We start from the raw sequence: 21,984 nt of genomic DNA, 5'->3' as shown, positions 1-21,984 counted from the left end.
GAGATAGAGGGCTCGTCTGGACTGAGCTCCAGCCCCTTTGCACTGCCACCCAGGGGCTGGAAAGCCAGTATTTATCTTTTTGGGGATTCCCCTGGTATGGCAGAGACTCCAGCTGACATAAAGCCAAAGTAGGTGGTTTCCATGACACCCCCATGCAGCACCCAGGCTAGGGGTGTGTTTGGAATGAGGGGGAACGCAGAGTGGCTGTTGCAGTTTGGTAGTTCCCAGCTAGCCTGTCAAATGGCTGTTGGCCCTTTTATAAGGAGATGAGTTTCAGCCCCACCTGTGACACAGCTAGGGTAACCAGATAGCAACTGTGAAAAAACGGGACGAGGGTGGGGCGTAATAGGCACCTATATAAGAAAAAGTCCCCAAAAACGGGACTGTCCCTATAAAAACAGGACATCTGGTCACCCTAGACAAAGCCAACTCTCCTCCCCAGATGGGGAAAATGAGGGGCATGTGATGTGACTGACAGGTCATATGACTCACTCAGCCCTCTAGGGTAGATAGGAAGAGGCCTGGGGAGGAATAGGGGATGGTAGCAGGACCACCACCGCTGCCTATCAAGAACAAGTGTGTGCCTGTAGGAGACCCTGGTAGGGGAAGTCTGTTTCCCTGTGCTGTGATCTGATCGCCAAGCTGTGGAGGGACACGGGAAGACTACACTCCAGCAAAGATGCTGTGGAGGAAGAACTATTAAAAAGATTTTGTTTTGAATCTCACTTGTTTGGAAAGACTTTGTTGCCAGTCTGGGTGGAATGAGATGAGAATAACTGGAGGGCCACTTGAAACTGTATAAGGACTTAATAACTTAGACCCCAGAAGGGGAATTTTGTTTTTTGAATACCTTGAACTTTGTGGAGTTCTTAAGGAGTCCTGAGCAGAAGGAAACTGAGATGGGGTGCTCTAGGACTGTCCCAGGCTATGAGAGGGTAACTCTGGAGGCATTACATGGACAGCTGGCACACTTTAGAGCAACCCCCGGGCCAAGATAGGAGAAATGCTCCTTTCATAGAATCATAGAACTGGAAGGGACCTTGAGAGGTCATCTAGTCCAGTCCCCTGCACTCAAGGCAGGACTAAGTATTATCTAGACCATCCCTGACAGGAGTTTGTCCAACCTGCTCTTAAAAATCCCCAATGATGGAGATTCCACAACCTCCCTAGGCAATTTATTCCAGTGCTTAACCATTCTGACAGTTAGGAAGTTTTTCCTAATGTCCAACCTAAACCGCCCTTGCTGCAATTTAAGCTCATTGTGTCTTGTCCTATCCTCAGAGGTTAAGAAGAACAATTTTTCTCCCTCCTCCTTGTAACAACCTTTTATGTACTTGAAAACTGTTATCATGTCCCCTCTCAGTCTTCTCCAGACTAAACAGACCCAATTTTCCCTCATAGGTCATGTTTTCTAGACCTTTAATCATTTTTGTTGCTCTTCTCTGGACTTTCTCCAATTTGTCCACATCTTTCCTGAAATGTGGCGCCCAGAACTGGACACTGGGGAATTTTTTTTCAAGTTGTGGTTTTATTAACTATATCTTCTATTTTCAGCTAATGGAAAACATCTGAACAAGAGGCCTGCAGTTCCTTATCTTTATAGCAAAGGAGGAGTAATGGCAGCACTGGTTGATACTTGTTTTATTCCATTCGAAAAATTCTTGTTAGTTTTTTTTTTTTAACGTACACTTGGCAAAAAAAAAGTGCCTTACTCACCATTTAACTAGAGCCGTGGCTGAACTACACCCCTGGATGTGATCACACCAAATTTTGGCAAACTTTTGTCACAGCTCTACCGGGGAGCATCAGTATCAGTGCTACGGCCATCAGTGATGGCCCTCGTGTACGCCATAGCTGAGCACTGTGCACCAGCGTTGGCCAGAAGTAGCCACACTCAACTTGTTGATGTCCAACTTAACCTTCGACAATGTGACTTCAACCCGGATGAAGCATGGAAAGCTGAATGGAGTTCACAAGACATCACAAACAAACCGACCCGATGCAGAAGATCCCTGGCTTTGAGCTTCCATGAAACTTATAGGTGACCTTAAACCACATCGGCACAAACCATGGCAAATGCAGATACTTGCTGCACAAATGGAAAATTTAAAGACTTTCCAGTATGCAACTGTGGTCACCCAGAACAGACCATGGAGCATATAATGACTTAATGCCCGATACACAAATACGAAGGAGGCATCACAGTGATACACTCTACTACTCCTGATGCAATTATCTGGCTTAACCACCTAAATGTAAAATTATAGTTATTGCTCTTACATCTACATCAGCCATACAAAGAAGAATTATAGAAGCTATTTGTTCTGGTAAATGAGCTTTTTCACCTTCCACCTTTATTCCTCTTATTATTATTCCTCTTACATAGTAAGGCGTATCTTATTTTGTTGTAGATCATCGTTAGGCAGGGGAAGGTTTGTTTGCACAGTTCAGTGAGCATGTATTTTGGTCTATTTCTTGTTATAGAAAAACTTTGTAGTTATACATAATGAGGCTTGGAAAGATTAGATTTTTATTGGTAAATGTCAGTAAACCTCAATTTCTCCCTCCATACACAAACCGACAAATATTTCCATTGACTAATAATAGAAATTTACAGATACGCAAAGCAAGAAAAATGCTGCTTGAGAACTTATTAGAGTTTGATTTAAGGAAAATTACTTTGTATATTTTGACAATATATTGAGAATTTGTATTTTTAAAGGTTAAAGCTTTAACTTTTTGCATCTCGTCTGTCACTAAGTAGCTGTTGTGGCCCCCACCATAACTTCCTGCAACTGTGAAAATTTAAATTGACATTATCCATCAAAATGACAAAAAAATTGAATTTTGCCAAGTGTATGTAATACAAAGCAGTCATAGATTACATAAAATCACTAAGCCACTTTTTAAAAGACTTACACTTTAATCTCTTTATTTTTCACTTGCAAACAGACTAATTAAAACCCCCACATGTCCCCTCTCAGTCTTCTCTTCTCCAGACTAAACAAACCCAATTTTCCCTCATAGGCTGTTTTCTAGACCTTTAATCATTTTTGTTGATTGCAATAGACAACATAATTAATAGGGGGGTTATGTATTATTCCATTCATTTTAGCTGGGGGGGAATGCCACTCATTGTGCACATCGCCATACATTGTTGTCACTGTCTGAGCTGATAAGAGAATAACATTGCTATATAGGCATTACCTGCAAGGAGTATTATCCCCCACATGTGCTCCTCAGGCCTCATGTCTGGAAAGTCCTCCTATGGAGGTGGCAATTTGTGAAGCAAAAAGATACTGAAGATCTGCAAAACTATGGTCTCTGTCCTGCCAGAACATACGCAGAAGCATAAGAATGGCAGGTACGAAAGTGGATAATCAGGCCACAAGCATGCACCAGGCAGGAATGTTGGATCCCTGCCATAATACACAGGAATACACAAGAGCTATACTGATTTACACCAGCTAGACGTCTGTCCCAGTGTCTTATACAAAAATTTACCGTGACACAGAGCACAGAAATATGCTACCAGAAGGGTTTTGCTAAAGCAGTCGGAGCTGCATCATAACATGGCTGACGCACACAGCTCCACTAGCAATGAGCACTCTGGTCATGAACACAACTGCAGTAAATAGCATTCTGCAGCATAATGAGCCGTTTCACCATGCCTTGAGACAGCAGGATTGCTCTTTCACTGAACCCTCTGTCAGAGCACCTGTGTTGGATTTTGGGCCTATTGCCAAGATGTGGCCCTTGCTCTTTTTCCTTAAAAATCAAAATAGACATTAATATAAGGCTTTTTAACACCTACCTCTTATATAGCACTCTTAATCAGTAGCTCTAAAAGTGCTTCACAAGGGAGGTCAGTATCATTATCCCCATTTTACAGATGTAATACTTTCTTCTTAAAGATACAAGATGCCATAAGAGTGTCAGTAGTGCATATTCCACCCTCTTCATTTAGGCCCTGAGTCAACAATGCTCTTAAGCAGCTCCTTAACTTCAATGGGACTACTCGCGTGTTTAAAGCAGGGTGGATAAAAATCAACAATTTCTTTTTAAATAAAAAAAAAACTGATTTTTTTTATTTAAATTGGATTTTTTTAATAAAATGCTTTTTGAGGAAAAAAACTATCTAAAGATAGTTTTAATTAAGATACATTATAGCTCAAAGATATCTCATCATGGAATAGGGATTATAAATTCTAATTATATAGTATGAGACAATATATTCACGTAATGTTTAAGAAAAGTTTTGTAAACGAGTTCCAATAGTTCATGGATTAGGTACCCCATCTTATGGGGTTCCAGGGGCTTCTGTATAGATCATTTAGGTTAATCTTTCTATCCACTCAATGGGACTCAGTGCTCAGTCTAGAAGATACCATCAGAGATGCTTAGTTTTGCAGTTCTCAAACTGTGGATTTGTCTCTCCAGAGGTAACATGCTTATTAACAGCAAAAATGTTTTTAAATAAATAAATAAATATATAGAGGTGAGAAATAACAGACCTCAACCCTATTGTCCCTCTGCAAATTTGTGTACACAGAATCAATCCCTTACCTCTCTCTAAAAGTGCAAAGTTTCAAAAAATTCAATGAATAGAAGATTGTTGTGGGGGGGAATAGATCTGGACAAGGAGAAGATGTCTGGAGATAAATATGAGAAGGGAGGGACAGGCAGTAGAAACAAAAGTGAAACTGTTTAAGCAGCATATTCCAGAAGTCTTGAGGTCTTTCTGAGTGTAGCCTTCATTGATTTGAGATCTACCATACCATTCTCTCACTAGAAGGGAAAACCTATAATGGCAACAAGCTGTAAAAGAGACCCAGTTTGGGAATATTTTAATGAAGTTCCTCTACCTGTGGGTAAAACAGGCATCGTGCAAAATGCAAACAGTGCAACAAAGAAATGCAAGGCCTGGTTGCCCACATGAAACAACATCATGAGACGTGTTCCTTCTCAGGAGGAAGCTGCGTTGAAGATGATCAAAGGAACATGTCTGAACATGCAGGATCTTCAGGTTGGTAAACCTTTTTATTTCATACTTCTTTCTTAAAGACTGCCTGTCTTCCTTCTGGACTATTCTTGAATTCTCATGTTTGAGCAAAAAATATAATTGTTACTCTATGGTACTATCATTTTAGATGTAGTTGTGATAAAAAATAAATAGCTGAAATAGGCAGATCTTCCTTTTACAATTTCACCTTTCAAGTAGTACTGAGTGTCAGTGAATGCAATGAGTAATACTAAATTAGCAGTATGGTAATAATAATTAAATAATTGCATTGACTTATTTTGTTTAGAAGAATCCATCCTCAACATACAGGATTCTGAAGACTATCCACCTTCAAGATCACCATCATTTTCTATAGTTTCAGAGTTATTTGTCAATGATAGTGTTTCAGTCACATCGTGTATGTCTCATAGCCACAGTATATCACCTGTAGCAAAAAAAACCCTCCATCATCCAGAAACAACCATAGGTACGTTTGTGATAAGAACCAGCAATTACAAAAAGAGGTAATTGATGAAAAAATTGCCCAGTTTGTTTATGCACCAAACTCTCCTTTCCATATGATTGAGAACCCACACTTCATTAACATGGTTCAGTCATTAAGACCAGGATACAGTCCACCCAACAGAGCAGATGTCGCAGGCAAATTGCTGGATAAAGTGTATGAAAGAGAAATTGAGAAATGTGCAAAAGATCTAGAGGATGAAATTGTTAACCTGAGTCTTGATGGGTGGAGCAGTGTCCACAATGATCCTGTTGTATGTGCTTGTGTGACAACAGAAGAAGGGAATGTCTTCCTTACAGAAACAATTGATACATCAGGAAATGCACACACAGCAGAATACTTACAAGAAGTAGCAGTAAAAGCTATAACAAACTGTGAAAAAAAATTCAAATGTCTAGTACGCAGCTTGGGCACAGACAATGCTGCAAATGTATCCAAGATGAGATGAAATTATTTAGAAGAGAGTGAAGAGAGGCCCAAGCTAATAACATATGTTGCAGTGCTCATTTGATGCACCTCCTAGCCAAAGACTTCAGTGTTCCAGAAATAAAGGCTAATGTTGTTGAAATTGCAAAATACTTCCGTAACAACCACTTTGCAGCAGCTGCTCTGAAAAAAGTGGGAGGAACCAAGCTAACTCTCCCACAAGACGTGCGATGGAACTCAGTAGTGGACTGTTTTGAGCACTATATCAAGAACTGGCCTAATCTGATGACAGTTTGTGAACAAAATCGTGAAAAAATAGATGGCACTGTCACAGCCCAAGTTCTCAACATTGGGTTTGAGAGAAATGTTAAACACATGCTGAGTTCCCTGAAACCTATTTCTGTAGCCTTGAACAAAATGCAGGGAAATAGCTGTTTTATTGCTGACGCTGTTGAAATTTGGAAGGAATTGAGTGAGATCTTAAAAAGAGAAATATTCAATAACAGAGTTAAATTACAAGCATTAAAAAAATGAATGGGACAAGCACTACCTCCAGCTCATTTTCTTGTAAATATTCTCAATACTCAGTACCAGGGTCAAACCTTAACTGCTGAAGAAGAGGAGTTGGCTATGACATGGACATCCAGCAATCATCCCTCCATAATGCCAACTATAATAAACATCAGAGCTAAGAGTGAACCATTCAAGGAATATATGTTTGCTGATGATGTTTTAAAGAAAGTCACACCAGTGAACTAGTGGAAGTCACTTAAGCACTTGGATTCAAAGACTGCTGAAGTGATAATTTCACTTTTAACAGCAGTAGCTTCTTCTGCCGGTGTAGAAAGAATATTTTCTTCCTTTGGACTAATTCATTCCAAATTGAGAAATAGTTTGGGACCTGAAAAAGCAGGAAAGCTCATTTTTCTTTTCCAGATTATGAACAAACAGGAGAATGAAGGTGAAGGCGGCTGAGTTAGCTGCAGAAGCCAATATTTTAAGTTTCTCACATAGTTGATTTAATTTTTGTTTTTTTAAAAAAATATTTCATTTAACTATCTTAGTTCAAAACAGTTTTAACGGAAACAAACCTGATTTTAAAAAACTTGAATGTTTAACTAAATTCAAAAATTCATATGCTTGTTTTGTTAAAATATTATATGTTTGTTGTTGAAGAAAAATTCCAGAATACATAATGTTGTTGTTTTAGTTAAATAAAACAATTTAAATATCTGTCTGGTGATGTTCTCCTCCTAATACAGCATGGCAAGAAAATCCTCCAAATATTAATGATTAACCTGTTGAATTGGAGATAGTTCACCTCCCAATGACTTCATAAATATCTGCTTCAATAACCTTTGGTAAATGAAATAACCAAACAATCATTCATTTTCTGATATAGCTGTAAAACTAATCTGAAAAGTTTTCAAAATAAATCACTGTTTAAAAATATATAGTGTGTACCTTCTAAAAATGAAACCTACATCTATCTCTGAATTGTGAAGAATATGTATTAAGGTTATAACAACCAACAAAAATGCACTTTTATGTAGAAATCCATGATTAAATCGAGTCTTCCTGACTTAAATCAAATCCACCCTGGTTTAAAGTCAACGGGACTTCAGCTCCTGCTTAAAGTTAAGTGCCTAAATGTGTTGCTGAATCGAGCCCAGGGTGATGCTTAAAGAAGAAGAAATCTGTTCATTGTAAGTGTTGCAAAACTGCCTTTCTCATATCTTTTCAGGGACTTCTTATGTCTTTTCAGTTGTTTATGTAGACTGCTAAAATCTAACAGGATCCCTGTGGTATGCGATCAACTTCTATGTTGGCCGATCACATTAGACTAAAATTAATCCTTTGCCTCATTCTCATTTGTGTGTTTTTATAAAAATTGCCTTACCTCAGTAAACAAAGGAAACATAATGCTCAGGAAATAAATGACTGACAGCAGGGGTTAGAGAGATCAGACACAGTGTGAGCAGGCAGGGCTTAATCTTCCACAAGCATTTGTGTCAATGTATTTAATTCCTGACTGTTATCTATTCCAGTGCTGGGGTTTACAGTCTGGCTGCTAATACTGGATAAATATCTACTGGAAAAGGTCATTTCTTTTGATCTAAGCCACACTTGAACATTGAGGTACCAAGTAAGTTCAGGTCCCATTCAATTTTGAATGCTGTAAATGCACTGTGAATGTGGGCCAATATTCCATCCGCCCACTGAACTGTAATTTTTTTTAACACATTCAAAAGTGGCCACTTGGTTACAGTCACACAAAAGGCTACAGCAGGGCTGCCAATAAAACCTAGATATGTTGACTCCAAGTCCTGTGGTTTATCTATTAGACCACGTTTCCATTAAACCAAAATGTCTTCATTTAAAAATAAATAATTCAGAACGGAGCTCTTCCCTAATCCACATTATGCCATTTTGGAATGCTGAACTAACATCCACAATACTTACATTTGGAAATTAGTTGCTGACTATGCACCGCATTTCATTTTCGTTACACGTTCGGTATGTTGCATAGTGGCCATAATAAGCCACGTGCTGTCATAAATCTTGTTACTATACAGTAAGCTTTGTTACTGCAACCCTTTCTTTGCATATTAAGTGTTTTTATTATACTAATTTACATTACAACAGTAAATATTGTGTTTTTTAAAGAGCTATTAAAATCTGAAACACGAACCCAATTTTTAACCACAAAATGGAAAAAATGGATGCAAACCAGTTGTGCTTCCAAAACCTGGGACTGGATAATTGCATACCTAATTACCCATTTATACATGCCAATAAAAGGTTTTGCAGGTGTGATGGATGAGATGGCATGTTTGTGTTTGTCATGGATGAAAATTTGTCTTTACAACACAAACATAAATGCACAACAGCAAGAGAATTCTGAGTTAAGACTACCACACATTCTTGTTGTCCACACATATGCATAGCTCTCATTGGCATTAGCAATAGTTACACACGCATATGGAGAAGAAAAAAAATCTCTTATTAAATGCTGTAGTGCATATGGTCTTCTGACAGGGTCTCTCAAACCAAGCAGCGATCTTATACTCCGTATGCACTATACAGCAATACTTTGGTATCAAAGTGGGAGTTAAAAATGGCATGGCAGCTTATCTCCAAATTATTTTGTTTTTATGTATTTTCTAGATTTTAATATTAACTTACCACACTGAAATGTGGATAATAGTATTTAACAGCTAAAATTACAATGCACCTTGGGGGCTTTATACAAACAATATGACATTAAGTATGATGTACAAAAAATTGCCATCTAAATATGATACTTAACCCAATCTCTGAAGTAAATATTTCCAAGTACTACATATCAAATGCCTATAGGTGGGAAGTGTGAGACTGGACCCTATGGCTCAGAATCTTTTTCTCACAATGGTGGTGCAAAACTGCTGGAAAGCTGGTATAACTAGCTACCTTTGGATTCCCTTGCATATGGGGAATCCCTGGGTAGCATACAGCTGGAACCTCACCCGTGGTGCAGAATCATCGGGGAAAAGAGCATGTCAAAGGTGCTATCCCTGGCTGTCAGAAAAGGCCCTTTGGACCACAGATAGGCATGCTAAGTTAGAGCAGTCTTCAGGCAGGGTCCAAACCAAATCAATCAATGGCTGGTCCCTGTATGTGGGAGCCACAAACATACGGTGTAAAAGGCACCTTGAGCACCATCTCAGCAGCATCTAGGGCTGTACAAAGCTAGGCCAGATCAGAGTCTGACCTTATAATACCAAAGAATGTAGAAGTTAGTTACAGTAAAAACACTAGCTGTATTGATCCTGAATTTTCTTGCTTCTAAATATGTCTCACTCTTAACATGGCCTGTAAGCAAGTCACATCAATGCTAATTATTATTATATATTGTTCACTCTGAGTCTTCGCTGACTACACCGAATGAAGCTGAAGTCATAATCTAAATAACTTCTTTCCAAATTACAATATTACTCTGATTTATTCTTTTTGTGACTGAAGTTTTATATTACTAACATAATAAAAAACTCACCTTCACCAGTTTAAATAGTTGACCAAATAAATTATAATGCAACTATGCACTTTAGACAACTGTTTACATTAGAAAATGTTAAGGAAATATATTAACTTAAAGATTTGGAATCAAGATGGGCACTCACAATAGTTTGTTTAACTATGGTATCAGTTTGGCAGTCCTGATGCAATTTTGTAGAAAAGTGCCCTAATTTCCATTTAAAATTTGTATATTTCTTATCAATTTCAATCTAAAGCAACACAATACTATTATCTTTACACTGTATGTGTATGTAGTTAGCAGGCTGCAGTACAGCTGGAACCAGACTCAAGACTTTCCATCACTTTTCCAAAATGTTCATTATACTGTAAATACATATATATAATTATTTCCACTGTACATTGTCTATTCAAATCACATCTTCTGAATGGTTCTTACGAAGGGCCCCAGTCCCCTCAAAGTGAAGGTTGCACTTAGCTTCCCATTATAAGCCCAATTTTCAAAATCCCACTGCTATCTTTACCAAAAATCAAACCAGTCTTCCTAGAATTTCTCATGTTACAGCTAAGGGGAAAATTTGTTGGATCAAATTGAGAAGAATCCCATGAGGGTTTTAAAGATACAGTGCTTCCAAAATTTTCCTGCCCTTCATTTTTGGAAGTTGTTCTCTCTCTCTCTCTGTTTGGTCTATAGTAGAGCTGATTGAAAAATACCCATTATTTTTAATGGGAAATTTCAGGAAAAAGTACTTTTTAAGATTTCCCACAAACATTTTTTGGTTTTTCAATTAAAAAAACTCAAACAATTTTCCTGCTTTTGAAAACCAAAAATTTTAACTGAAAAAAGTTTACTGAAAAATGTGTATGGAAAATTTCAAACTAAAATGAAACTTTTTGTTTTGGCCCAAAAGCCATTATTCACTGAAAAAAATGTTTCAGCAAAAACATTCCCACCAGCTCCAGGGGCACCATTTACTATGCAGCAAGGGGGGCAATTGCCCTCCACCCCAGACTTTTCAAAAGTCTGTATCAGAGGTTCTCAAACTGTGGTCCAAGCTCCATTCAGGTGGTCCACGGATAGTTCCCTCCAAGGTGCATGCCTGGTGGTCCACGGATAGTTCCCTCTAAGGTCCACATACAAGAGAATGAAGGGCCACCCATCTAACTAGTGGAGCCACACAGACATGGCTCCACTAATTAGGTGCATGGACCCTGGAGAAGACGCATGTGTAAGGTGAGGTGGTGGCCTTGGGGGGAATAGGGGATAGGTGGGAGGGGACAGTGGGATGAGAAGAGGGGGTGGGGGGAATTTGGGACGTGCAGGGCTGCGGCGGCCAGAGAATGAGGCGACTTTCCCCAGCTCCAGGGCTGCAGTTGCCAGGGAGAGACGGCCCACCTTCCCAGCCTCAGCTCTGTGGCTGCTGTGGCAGGGGAGAGGCCCCACTCCTTCCCTGCCCCAGCTCGGGGACTGCCGCAGCGGGGGAGAGAGGGAGAGATCCCCCTCCTTCCCAGCCCCAGCTCGGGGGCTGCTGCGGCGGGTGAGAGAGGGCACATCCATCGCATTAGAAAGGTAAGACTACTGATATTAAAATATGAGTTGTGCTTTTATTTGTAGAACAGAAAAGTTAATTATTATTAAGGGTTTTTTTATATAGCACTTTTATCCAAAGCGCTTCACAACAGTTAGCTAACGGTACAAACAACATTTGGAAAGATCATTATGTGGTCCACCGAGACCCTCAGCAATTTTCAAGTGGTCTGTGGGAAAAAAAGTTTGAGAACCACTAGTCTATATGGTCCATTATAGCTCTATATGCTCTATGATGGATGTCTATCACTTTTCCCCCATGCTCTCCCCCCAACCCGACTTTGCAGGATATAATATAACAAATTTAATGTTCTATATGTGACAAAACTTTTCCCTTCTCCAATAATTTTTCTGAAATGACACCCCTCACCAACTCTGGACAGTGGGCAAAACTTTCAGCAGCTCTGAAGTGACTTAAGAGGATGAGTCCCATTCTGAAAAGTGCTATAGGCCTTGGCTCACATGCCTACATCACTTCTGAACTAGTCTCCTAAGTCACTTTAGGCTTGTCTACACTTGAAACACTACAGCAGCATGTCTGTAGCTGTGCCACTGTAGCACTTCAGTGTAGACAGAACTTACGCTGAGAGGAGGGATTCTTCCATTTGCTTAGGTAATCCACCTCCCCACGAGGCGATAGCTAGGTTGACAGAATTCTTCTGTTGACCTAGTGCTGTCTACACCGGGGACTTAGGTCAACTTAACTGCGTCACTTGGGAGTGTGGATTTTTCACATCCCAGAGCGATGTATCTGGGTCAACCTAACTTTTTTAGTGTAAACCAGGCCTATGTCTGCACTAAACGTGCCATAGTGGCACTGCTACAGCGCTGCAGCTGCGCCGCTGTAACCAGGGTTGCCAACTGTCGTATCGCACAAACCCAAATACCCTAGCCCCACCCTGAGGCCACACCTCTGCCCCACCCCGTCTCACTCCATCCCCCTCCCTCCATCGCTCACTCTCCCCCACCCTCACTCACTTTCACTGGCAGGGGGTTGGGGTGCGGTCTCTGGGCTGGGGCCAAGGGGTTCAGAGTGTGGGAGGGGGCTTTGGGCTGAGCCTGAGGCACAGGGTTGGGGTGCAGGAGGAGGTGAGGGGTGTGGGCTCTGGGAGGGAGTTTGGGTGCGGGAGGGCGCTCAGGGCTGGGGTTTGGGGTGCAGGGTGCAGTCTCCAGCCAGGTGGCTCCCAGAAGTGACTGGCGTGCCTGGAACCTAGGCTCAGGGGTGGCCAGGCGCCTCTGCACATTGCCCCTGCCTACAGGCACCACCCCCGCAGCTCCCATTGGCTGCGGTTCCTGGCCAATGGGAGCTGCAGAGCCAGCGCTCTGGGTGAGGGCAGCACGCAGAGCCTCCCTGATTGCCCCTGTGTCTAGAGCAGGGTAGGCAACCTATGGCACGTGTGCCGAAGGCAGCACGCGAGCTGATTTTCGGCGGCACTCACACTGCCCGGGTCCTGGCCACCGCTCTGGGGGGTTCTGCATTTTAATTTAATTTTAAATGAAGCTTCTTAAGCATTTTAAAAACCGTATTTACTTTACATACAACACTAGTTTAGTTATATATTATAGACTTATAGAAAGAGACCTTCTAAAAATGTTAAAATGTATTACTGGCACGCGAAACCTTAAATCAGAGTGAATAAATGAAGACTAGGCACATCACTTCTGAAAGGTTGCCGATCCCTGGTCTAGAGTCTGCAGGGACATGCCAGCTGCTTCAGGGCCTGCCTTAGCCCCACTGCGCTACCAACTGGACTTTTGGCCTATTAAAATCTCCCAGATTGTTCCTGGAGATTGAGGCCGATTCCGGGAGATTCCATTGCTGTCGTTAATCATAGAATCATAGACTATCAGGGTTGGAAGGGACCTCAGGAAGTCATTTAGTCCAACCCCCTGCTCAAAGCAGGACCAATCCCCAACTAAATCAGACAGATTTTTGCCCCAGATCCCTAAATGGCCCCCTCAAGGATTGAGCTCACAACCCTGGATTTAGCAGGCCAATGCTCAAACCACTGAGCTCTCCTTCCCCCCTCTCCCAGAGGCAGTAGCTAGAATTCTTCCATCCACCTAGTGGTGTCTACATTGGGGGTTAAGTTGACCTAAATATGTCTCTTAGGGCTGGACAATACCAAAAAATCAGATTGACCCAACTCTGTCACACAGGGGTGTGAAAAATCCCCCTAAACTGACTGAGTGCCTGGTGTAGACAGTATCCGCTGGAGTGAATTCTAATTTCTAGCCATGGCCAATTGTGGAGGTGGAGTTGGGAGAACCCCTCCGGTGGCTGTAGTATCTGAAATGCCACAGCAGCACCTATGTCACTGTGGGGTTTTATGTGTCGCCATGTGATGGGGGGTGAACTGCTCACAGCCCTGAGCTATGTGGAGCTATCCCCGCCCCGGCCGAGCCGCAGCCCAGAATTTCTTTGCCAAAGTTGCTTCTTCCACATGCGCTTCCTTCCCTGCAGCTGCTCTTGGCTCTGCCCAGAGCCGGGGCGGCGCTTCAGCCTGACTCCGGGGCCCCCGGCCCTAGGGAACCGTTAGCAGCAGAGAGCGGGACCGGCCAGCTCTCGCCCCGGCGGCCGGGGACACGCCTCTGCTGGCCAGCAGGGTTCCAGTGTGGCCAGGCTGCCCCCAGCGCCGGAGGGGTGGGAGGGCCGGGCGAGGCGCAGCCAAAGGGGCGGCCCGGGGATTGCATAACCCGAGCCCGCCCTGGAGGGGCGTGTGAGCGGGCGGGGGCCAGGCTCTCCGCCGCACTGAGCCCAGCGCCCAGCATGGCACATGGCAAGGCGGCGCCGGGTCCCGGCTGGGCCAGGCCGGGGCAGCGGCCCCCGCTCCTGGCGCTGCTGCTGCTGACCGGGCTAGGCCAGGTGCGCCCGCACCCGCAGTGCCTGGACTTCAAGCCGCCCTTCAGGCCGCCGCAGCCGCTCGACTTCTGCGTGCAGTACTCGGACTTCGGCTGCTGCGACGCGGAGCAGGACCGGGCGCTGATGGAGCGGTACTACAGCATCAGCGGCCGCCTGGACCAGCCTGTCTACGCCGCCTGCGCCAGCCACCTGCAGGACCTGCTCTGCCAGGTGACACTGCACCCCTGCTACCCCTCCCTGCGGGGCCTGCTCTGCTCTGCCAGGTGACACTGCACCCTGGTACTCCTCCCCTCCCTGAGGGGCGTGCTCTGCTCTGCCAGGTGACACTGCACCCTGCTACTCCTCCCCTCCCTGCGGGGCCTGCTCTGCTATGCCAGGTGACACTGCACCCCTGCTACCCCTCCCCTCCCTGCGGGGCCTGCTCTGCTATGCCAGGTGACACTGCACCCTGCTACCCCTCCCCTCCCTGCGGGGCCTGCTCTGCTATGCCAGGTGACACTGCACCCTGCTACTCCTCCCCTCCCTGCGGGGCCTGCTCTGCTATGCCAGGTGACACTGCACCCTGCTACCCCTCCCCTCCCTGCGGGGCCTGCTCTGCTCTGCCAGGTGACACTGCACCCTGCTACCCCTCCCCTCCCTGCGGGGCCTGCTCTGCTCTGCCAGGTGACACTGCACCCTGCTACCCCTCCCCTCCCTGCGGGGCCTGCTCTGCTCTGCCAGGTGACACTGCACCCTGGTACTCCTCCCCTCCCTGCGGGGCCTGCTCTGCTCTGCCAGGTGACACTGCACCCTGGTACTCCTCCCCTCCCTGAGGGGCGTGCTCTGCTCTGCCAGGTGACACTGCACCCTGCTACTCCTCCCCTCCCTGCGGGGCCTGCTCTGCTATGCCAGGTGACACTGCACCCCTGCTACCCCTCCCCTCCCTGCGGGGCCTGCTCTGCTCTGCCAGGTGACACTGCACCCTGCTACCCCTCCCCTCCCTGCGGGGCCTGCTCTGCTCTGCCAGGTGACACTGCACCCTGCTACCCCTCCCCTCCCTGCGGGGCCTGCTCTGCTCTGCCAGGTGACACTGCACCCTGCTACCCCTCCCCTCCCTGCGGGGCCTGCTCTGCTATGCCAGGTGACACTGCACCCTGCTACCCCTCCCCTCCCTGCGGGGCCTGCTCTGCTATGCCAGGTGACTAGGGTGACAAGATGTCCTGCTTTTATAGAGACAGTCCTGATTTTTGGTTTTTTTTTCTTATATAGGCACCTACTATCCCCCACTCCCTTTCCCGACTTTTCACACTTGCTGTCTGGTCACTCAACAGGTGACACTGCACCCCTGCTACCCTCCCCTCCCTGCAGGGCCTGCTCTGCTCTGCCAGGTGACACTGCACCCCTGCTACACCTCCCTGCAGGGCCTGCTCTGCTCTGCTCTGCCAGGTGACACTGCACCCCTGCTACCCCTCCCCTCCCTGCAGGCCCTGTTCTGCTCTGCCAGGTGACACTGCACCCCTGCTACAACTCCCTGCAGGGCCTGCTCTGCCAGGTGACACTGCACCCCTGCTACCGCTCCCTGCAGGGCCTGCTCTGCCAGGTGACACTGCACCCCTGCTACTCCTCCTCTCCCTAGAGGGCCTGCTCTGCCAGGTGACACTGCACCCCTGCTACCTCTCCCTGCGGGGCCTGGTCTGTCAGGTGACTCTGTGCCCACAGCCCTTCCTTCCCTGCAGGACCTGCTCTGTTCTCCCAGGTGACACTGCACCCCCTGCTGCCCCTTCCCTTCCTGCAGGGCCTGCCTTGGCACATGACTCTGCATCCCCAGCTCACTCCTGCTATCTATCCCTCCTTTCCCTGCAGGGCCTGTCCTGTCAGGGGACTCTGTATCCCTAGCTCACCCCTGCTACTCTATCCCTCCCCTCCCCAGGTGAGAGCAGGGACTCTGCATCCCTCTTTCCCATCCTTCCCCCTCCCTGCAAGGCCTGTTCTGCGAGGTGGGGAACTCTGAGCTCTGACCCCTCCGCTGTAGGCTCTGCTTCCAGGATCTGTTCTGTCAGATGAGGGACTGCAACCTCCCCTGGGGAGTCTGCACCTATTCCCTCCTTCTGCACTTAGGGCTTTGTTAGTTGGGGGCTATACGGATGGGGTCATCAGGTGATCTCTCCACCGAGAAGCACTAAAGTGGGGTTGGGGGCTGCTGCCTTTAACCTTTGCAAGGCCCATGTGTAAGGATGGTTTGGAATTTGGAGAGAGTTCCATCCTATCCCTTCCTTGTAGACAGTTACAGTGTCAAACTCATGGATTCACCGCCAAACCAGGAAATAACTTCGCTCGAATTCTTGGATGGGTAGCTTTGAAAGTGTCTAGCAAAGAATTGCAATCTAGATAATGGGACATCTGTGTAGCAACATATCCAAAATCAACCAATTGGCACACTCAGGATCAGCCTTTACAATGCAATCATGTCACATGCCAAACTCTTCTGTAAAGGAAAAGGCTGATGACAAAGCAGAAGATGATCGCTTTCAATTATGTACAGTGGCACACTGGGACTTTAAGAAGTGGATGTATGAATATCTTATAAAGTGTAGTGGAGTTTTGTGGGCCCCATTCCCACTTGGGGACCCAGGCTTTGGGTTGGATCTCCAGAAATGGTCACATAGTACACAGTGCCAATCCAGGAGGCAGTGCACAGATGGGCAAAAAATTACTCTTGGAAACCCCGGGCCACTGTGGAATCAGACAGTTCCACTGCAGTGGGTTACAGCAGCCTTAAGGCTGCTCAGATTTAGGCCAGCGGCTAACAGCCCCAAAGGAGCATAACTGTAGCAAGGATCAGTGCAGAGTGAGGGGTGAGGATGTGATCTAGAAGCTGCTATACCAGCTGTATGCCACCAGAAGATCCTCCTACCCAGGGGGATTCTCTTGGGCCATACACGACAGCTGCATAACAGAAAATGCCATCTATCTGGCACAAAGCAGCTATCCCATCCTCAGAATCTGCCTTGTGTATCTTCAGATACATTACTCACCCAGGCCAAAACCCATAATTGACTCCATCCGAGGGCTGTGGACTAGATTCTGCTGTTCTGGAGTAACTCTGTTTACACTTACATGGAGCAATGTGGCCTTAGTGGACTGGAGAATCCAATCCTTAGCCTTCTGCAGCAAACTAGGGTATCCTTAGACTTGGCCATGAACAATTCCATTTCATGACAACTTTTGGTTTTGTTCCACATCGGAATGAAAAACCTTTCAAATGTTTTTGTGAAACAGAATTGTGTGGAAACATTGTTCTTGGGTGGAAACGCTTAGGTTTTCAATTCGATAGTTCACCTTTGTGATACCTCTGAGCCTGCCTAAACCTGAGTAACCTCTGCTTAAGCCTGGTGAGTCATCCCTGAGTTACCGCTGAGCCTGAGGGCATGTCTACGCTACAAATTAAGTCGACTTAAGTTAAGTCGACATACTGCAGTAATTGCATCTAGTTTAAATGTCCACGCTATGCTCCTATTGGCAGTGCACATCCTCACCAGGAGTGCTTGCAGTGATTTAACCGTCATTGTGGGGCACTGACAGCTGGAGCCTTGCAGCCGCCCGAGCAGCAACAGGCGATGTAAGCAACACAGTATCTACACGGATACTGTGTCAGCCTAAGTACATCAACTTAAACTCTATGCCTCTCACAGACGTGGAGTTATTAAGTCTGTGTAGTGGGCGACTTACGTCAGCGGGCGGGATGTTTTAGTGAAGACACTTACGGAGTTAGGTCAACATAAGCTGCTTTACATCAACCTAACTCTGTAGTGTAGACCAGGCCTATGTTTGCTTAAGCCTGATGAGTCATCCATGAGCCAGAGAGAGTGAAGTCATCAGAGGCATCAGGTGTTGTGATTGGCTGAACTCTGGCTCGCCCTATTTACAGGTGAGGCCCCATCCAGGTGATCCCAAGGCAGGTATATGGGCTCCAAATGGAAGCAGTCTCTCCAGTCTGATCAACATCACTACCTGGCTGGGAATGCTTCTCTTGCCAATAGTTTCAACAGACTGCCTTGCTCCTGCTCCAGCTGTGCCTGCTTCCATGCTAGCCAGCCCCTTCTCCAGCTGCATCTGCTCCTGCCTCAGCCAGTCACTCTGACAACCCTGAAGCTCCGAAGCTATCCCGTTGGAAACTTACTCAAAATCAGTATGTCTCCATGAAATATTTAGGCTTCAACAAAACAACGTATTTTTCAAAAAAAAATTATTTGGAAATGTTCTTGACCAGCTGTAGGTATTATCTTACCTACCCAGAAATGGCAGCATTGAGAGCTGCCAACAGTGGCAACTCTGGCCACGGAAACATAAATGGGCAGATCCACGTTATGTATGCTGGAGTACACCCTCCCTTGCAGTCATTCATTATATATGTAATTTATACCTTTATAGCTGAATGAATAAATCATTCTTTGTGAATTATTCAGCACATTTAGGTCTCCATTTGCTCACCAATCATGATTTCCTCAAATTTATTCCTTATTCAAATTATTTTGACAAATGTCTCTTCCAAGTTTTCTAGTACTGATTGTGAGTATTCTAAATGTGAGGGGTTTCCCCCCCTTAGCTGTGATTTGTTATGTGGTATTATTTCCGTTCCCAATACAGACTAGAATCCATCCGATTTGCTTAGAGCTGTGTTGCCTCTGAAGTGCTAACTGGAATAAAAACCTAGTAAAAACCAGTGTGGGCAGATATGAATACCCACGGGGAGCAGATCAATTGAATAAGGTGCCATTTTAACATAGCCAGTTTTCAATTTAAACTGGTGGACTTTTTAAAATTTAACTGTTACAGATAAATGACTGCTAATCAAAACTGTTAGTTTTGCACTCTAAATTACCTCTCCCAAAAGCAATGGATTTAAATATACTGGACTTTAAGCCACCTTTGCAGCCTACAGTTTAATCCCTGAGAAATCCTGACAACTGCTTTAACTTGGGCCCTGATTGAGGAAGGTATTTAAGCATGTGCCTAACGTTAAGCATGTGAGCAGTCCCATTGTTTTCAGTGGAAGTACTCGTGTTTAAAGTTACACTCAAGCTTGCTGAATTAGGGCCTGAGCCACAAGGAACCTGGCAGTCAACATGCTGTAAGAGTTGCCCCAGCAACATCTCTCTTTTCACTAGATACACCCCCTACATTATGGGCCAGGAATGAGACGCATAAGAGGCCTCATAGTTACTTTATGCCAGGGATCGGCAACCTTCGGCACGCGGCATGGTTTGTTTACCTGCAGCGTCCGCAGGTTTGGCCAATCGCAGCTCCCACTGGCTGTGATTCGCTGTTCCAAGCCAGTGGGGGCGGCGGGAAGCAGCGCGGGCCGAGGGATGTGCTGGCCACTGCTTCCTGCAGCCCCCATTGGTCTGGAACGGCGAACCGCGGCTAGTGAGAGCTGCGATCGGCCGAACCTGCGGACGCTGCAGGTAAACAAATTGTTCTGGCCCGCCAGTGGATTTCCCTGACGAGCCGTGTGCCAAAGGTTGCCAATCCCTGCTTTATGCTGTTCAAAGACTTTCCATCTCAGGTGAAATTTTCAAGGAGCCAGTTAAGGCTGCTTTAGTGCTGCAAAGCAGCAAGGAAGGGGCTCAGGACAAACTATATAAAGTGAAAATAAGTACATGTATGAGTACAGCCTGGTGAAAACTTTTGTAAAGAGATGGAGGGCAAAGGCTTTGATTCCCATTAAACTACAACCTCCTAAATAAGTATATCATTTTTAAAAGTAAGAGTATTGTGCTTCCTAGGTTGAAATTGATAAGAAATATCAAAGGTTAAGTGGAAAGTAGAACACTTTTCTAAAAACTTGCATCAGAACTGCCAAACTGATACCACAGGTAAATCATTGCTGGATCTGAGTACCCAACCTGATTCTAACTGTTGCAATTAATGTCAGTCCTTAGGTAAATATTTTTTGTAACTCTGTAAGTTAGCTGCCTAAATAATTGAGGCTTATATAACAAATCCAGCCAGCTACTTAAATTACTGACAGTGTTTCTTTCAATTCTTATCACGGTATTGGCCTGCCCAGTCTTGTCCACTAGCTTCCATGCGCTCTGTATCAAGCCCTACAAGAGTTCAATTAAAAACATTAATAAAACAGTGTAGCTTGTAATTTGTAGAAGAGAATTTAGATCTGTTGGTCATGCTGTGCCCTGGATTCAGTGCAAAGTCAGTCAACGTTATAACTTAAGTGAACACAACAAATAAAATAACATTAAGGGTTGAATGCACCACTTGATTCACAAGCAAAGAATTTCAAGATCAGGCTTCATGTATTTCGGATTCAGAATCAGAAGATCTCCCAACTTTGAGCATTTTAGTAGTGGAAAATACTACAGAAACATGGTTCAGTGCAGTATTTGGCTGGTCGTTAATCTTTTGCACATCACTTCCAATGGGATGTTACTGTGTGTATATAATGGCACCACAGATATGTTATGACTTGCATATAAGGTTATCAACAATATCTTCTGTTATTAACACTGACTTAAGACTAAGCGTCAAACACAGTAACAAAGGAATTAGGCATTCATGCTTCTATGCCATTTTTATCTCCTGTATTGAAACCAAAATATTGGTGTATGGTACATATGGAGTGTAAGATGACTGCCTGGTTTGAGAGTTCCTGTCAGAGAACCATATGTACTACAGCATTTAATATGAGTCTGTTTTCTTCTCCATATGCCTGTGGAACTCCATTGATGTCAACGTGAGTTATGCATGTGTGGCCAATATGAATGCTATAACAGCTTTAAGTTGGAATTCTCTTGCTGTTTTGTATTAAGGTTTCACTTTTAAGACCAAATTTTCAGTCATGGCCACAACAAATGCACCAGGAAATATGCCAGCTTATCTGCTATGCCTTGCACACTTTTATATTTGCATAAGTGAATTGGTGTGCAGTTACTCAATCTGTGTATGCAGTTTTGGTGTTTTGTTTCATTGAATCTCCTTTTGTTCACATTAATTGCTGTTCATTTGAAGGGCAGTCAGCATAATAACCTTCATTTTGCAATGAATAGGTTGACATAGTAAGAAAACTTATTTTACACACTAACCAGATCTGTTACATAGTCCCTTGCTTTATTATGGGAGATGCCAGAACTGTTATAAAAATGAAATATTGTGTGTATTACTATTGTGTATATTTACCAGCTAATTTAAATATAGGTATCTTGGATGTTTTTTTCTTTTCACCATTGACTAATGACCTAAACTGGTGGTGGCGGTTGTTGTTTTTAATTAAGCCCATTTTGCTTAGGAGAAGTGTGGCCCTAAAATTAAAGCACAAATTTATTCAAGAGAGTTGGTTTCTTTTCCCAGCTATACCACAGACTTGCTTGGTGATATGTGATAGATTATTCATCCTCTCTTTGTCTCAATTTACTTATCTATCACTTGAAAATAAAAATCCTTACCAACTGAGGCTTATCGCATTGTTATAGAGCACTTTAATATCTTTGGCTGGAAGGTGCATTAGAAGTGGAAAGTAATATATTATTACTTGACAAGAAAAAAGCACCTGAAAACCAAGAGAACTGGATGTT

At 44.4% G+C, this 21,984-nt stretch overlaps 1 protein-coding gene across 1 annotated transcript in view; it reads left to right on the top strand.

The window, feature by feature from the left end:
* The first annotated feature begins 14,323 nt into the window (after positions 1-14,323).
* Positions 14,324-21,984, top strand: part of HHIPL1 (HHIP like 1) — a 30,961-nt gene continuing 23,300 nt past the window's right edge. The window contains exon 1 of the mRNA XM_065404018.1: positions 14,324-14,626. Coding sequence (XP_065260090.1) covers positions 14,324-14,626 — 303 coding nt within the window. The remainder of the gene's footprint in view (positions 14,627-21,984) is intronic.

The sequence above is a fragment of the Emys orbicularis genome, chromosome 4, assembly GCF_028017835.1.
Source record: "Emys orbicularis isolate rEmyOrb1 chromosome 4, rEmyOrb1.hap1, whole genome shotgun sequence".
In the NCBI taxonomy this organism is placed as follows: domain Eukaryota; kingdom Metazoa; phylum Chordata; order Testudines; family Emydidae; genus Emys; species Emys orbicularis.
Note: the sequence above shows the minus strand (reverse complement) of the source record. Positions and strands in the feature narration are given on the sequence as shown.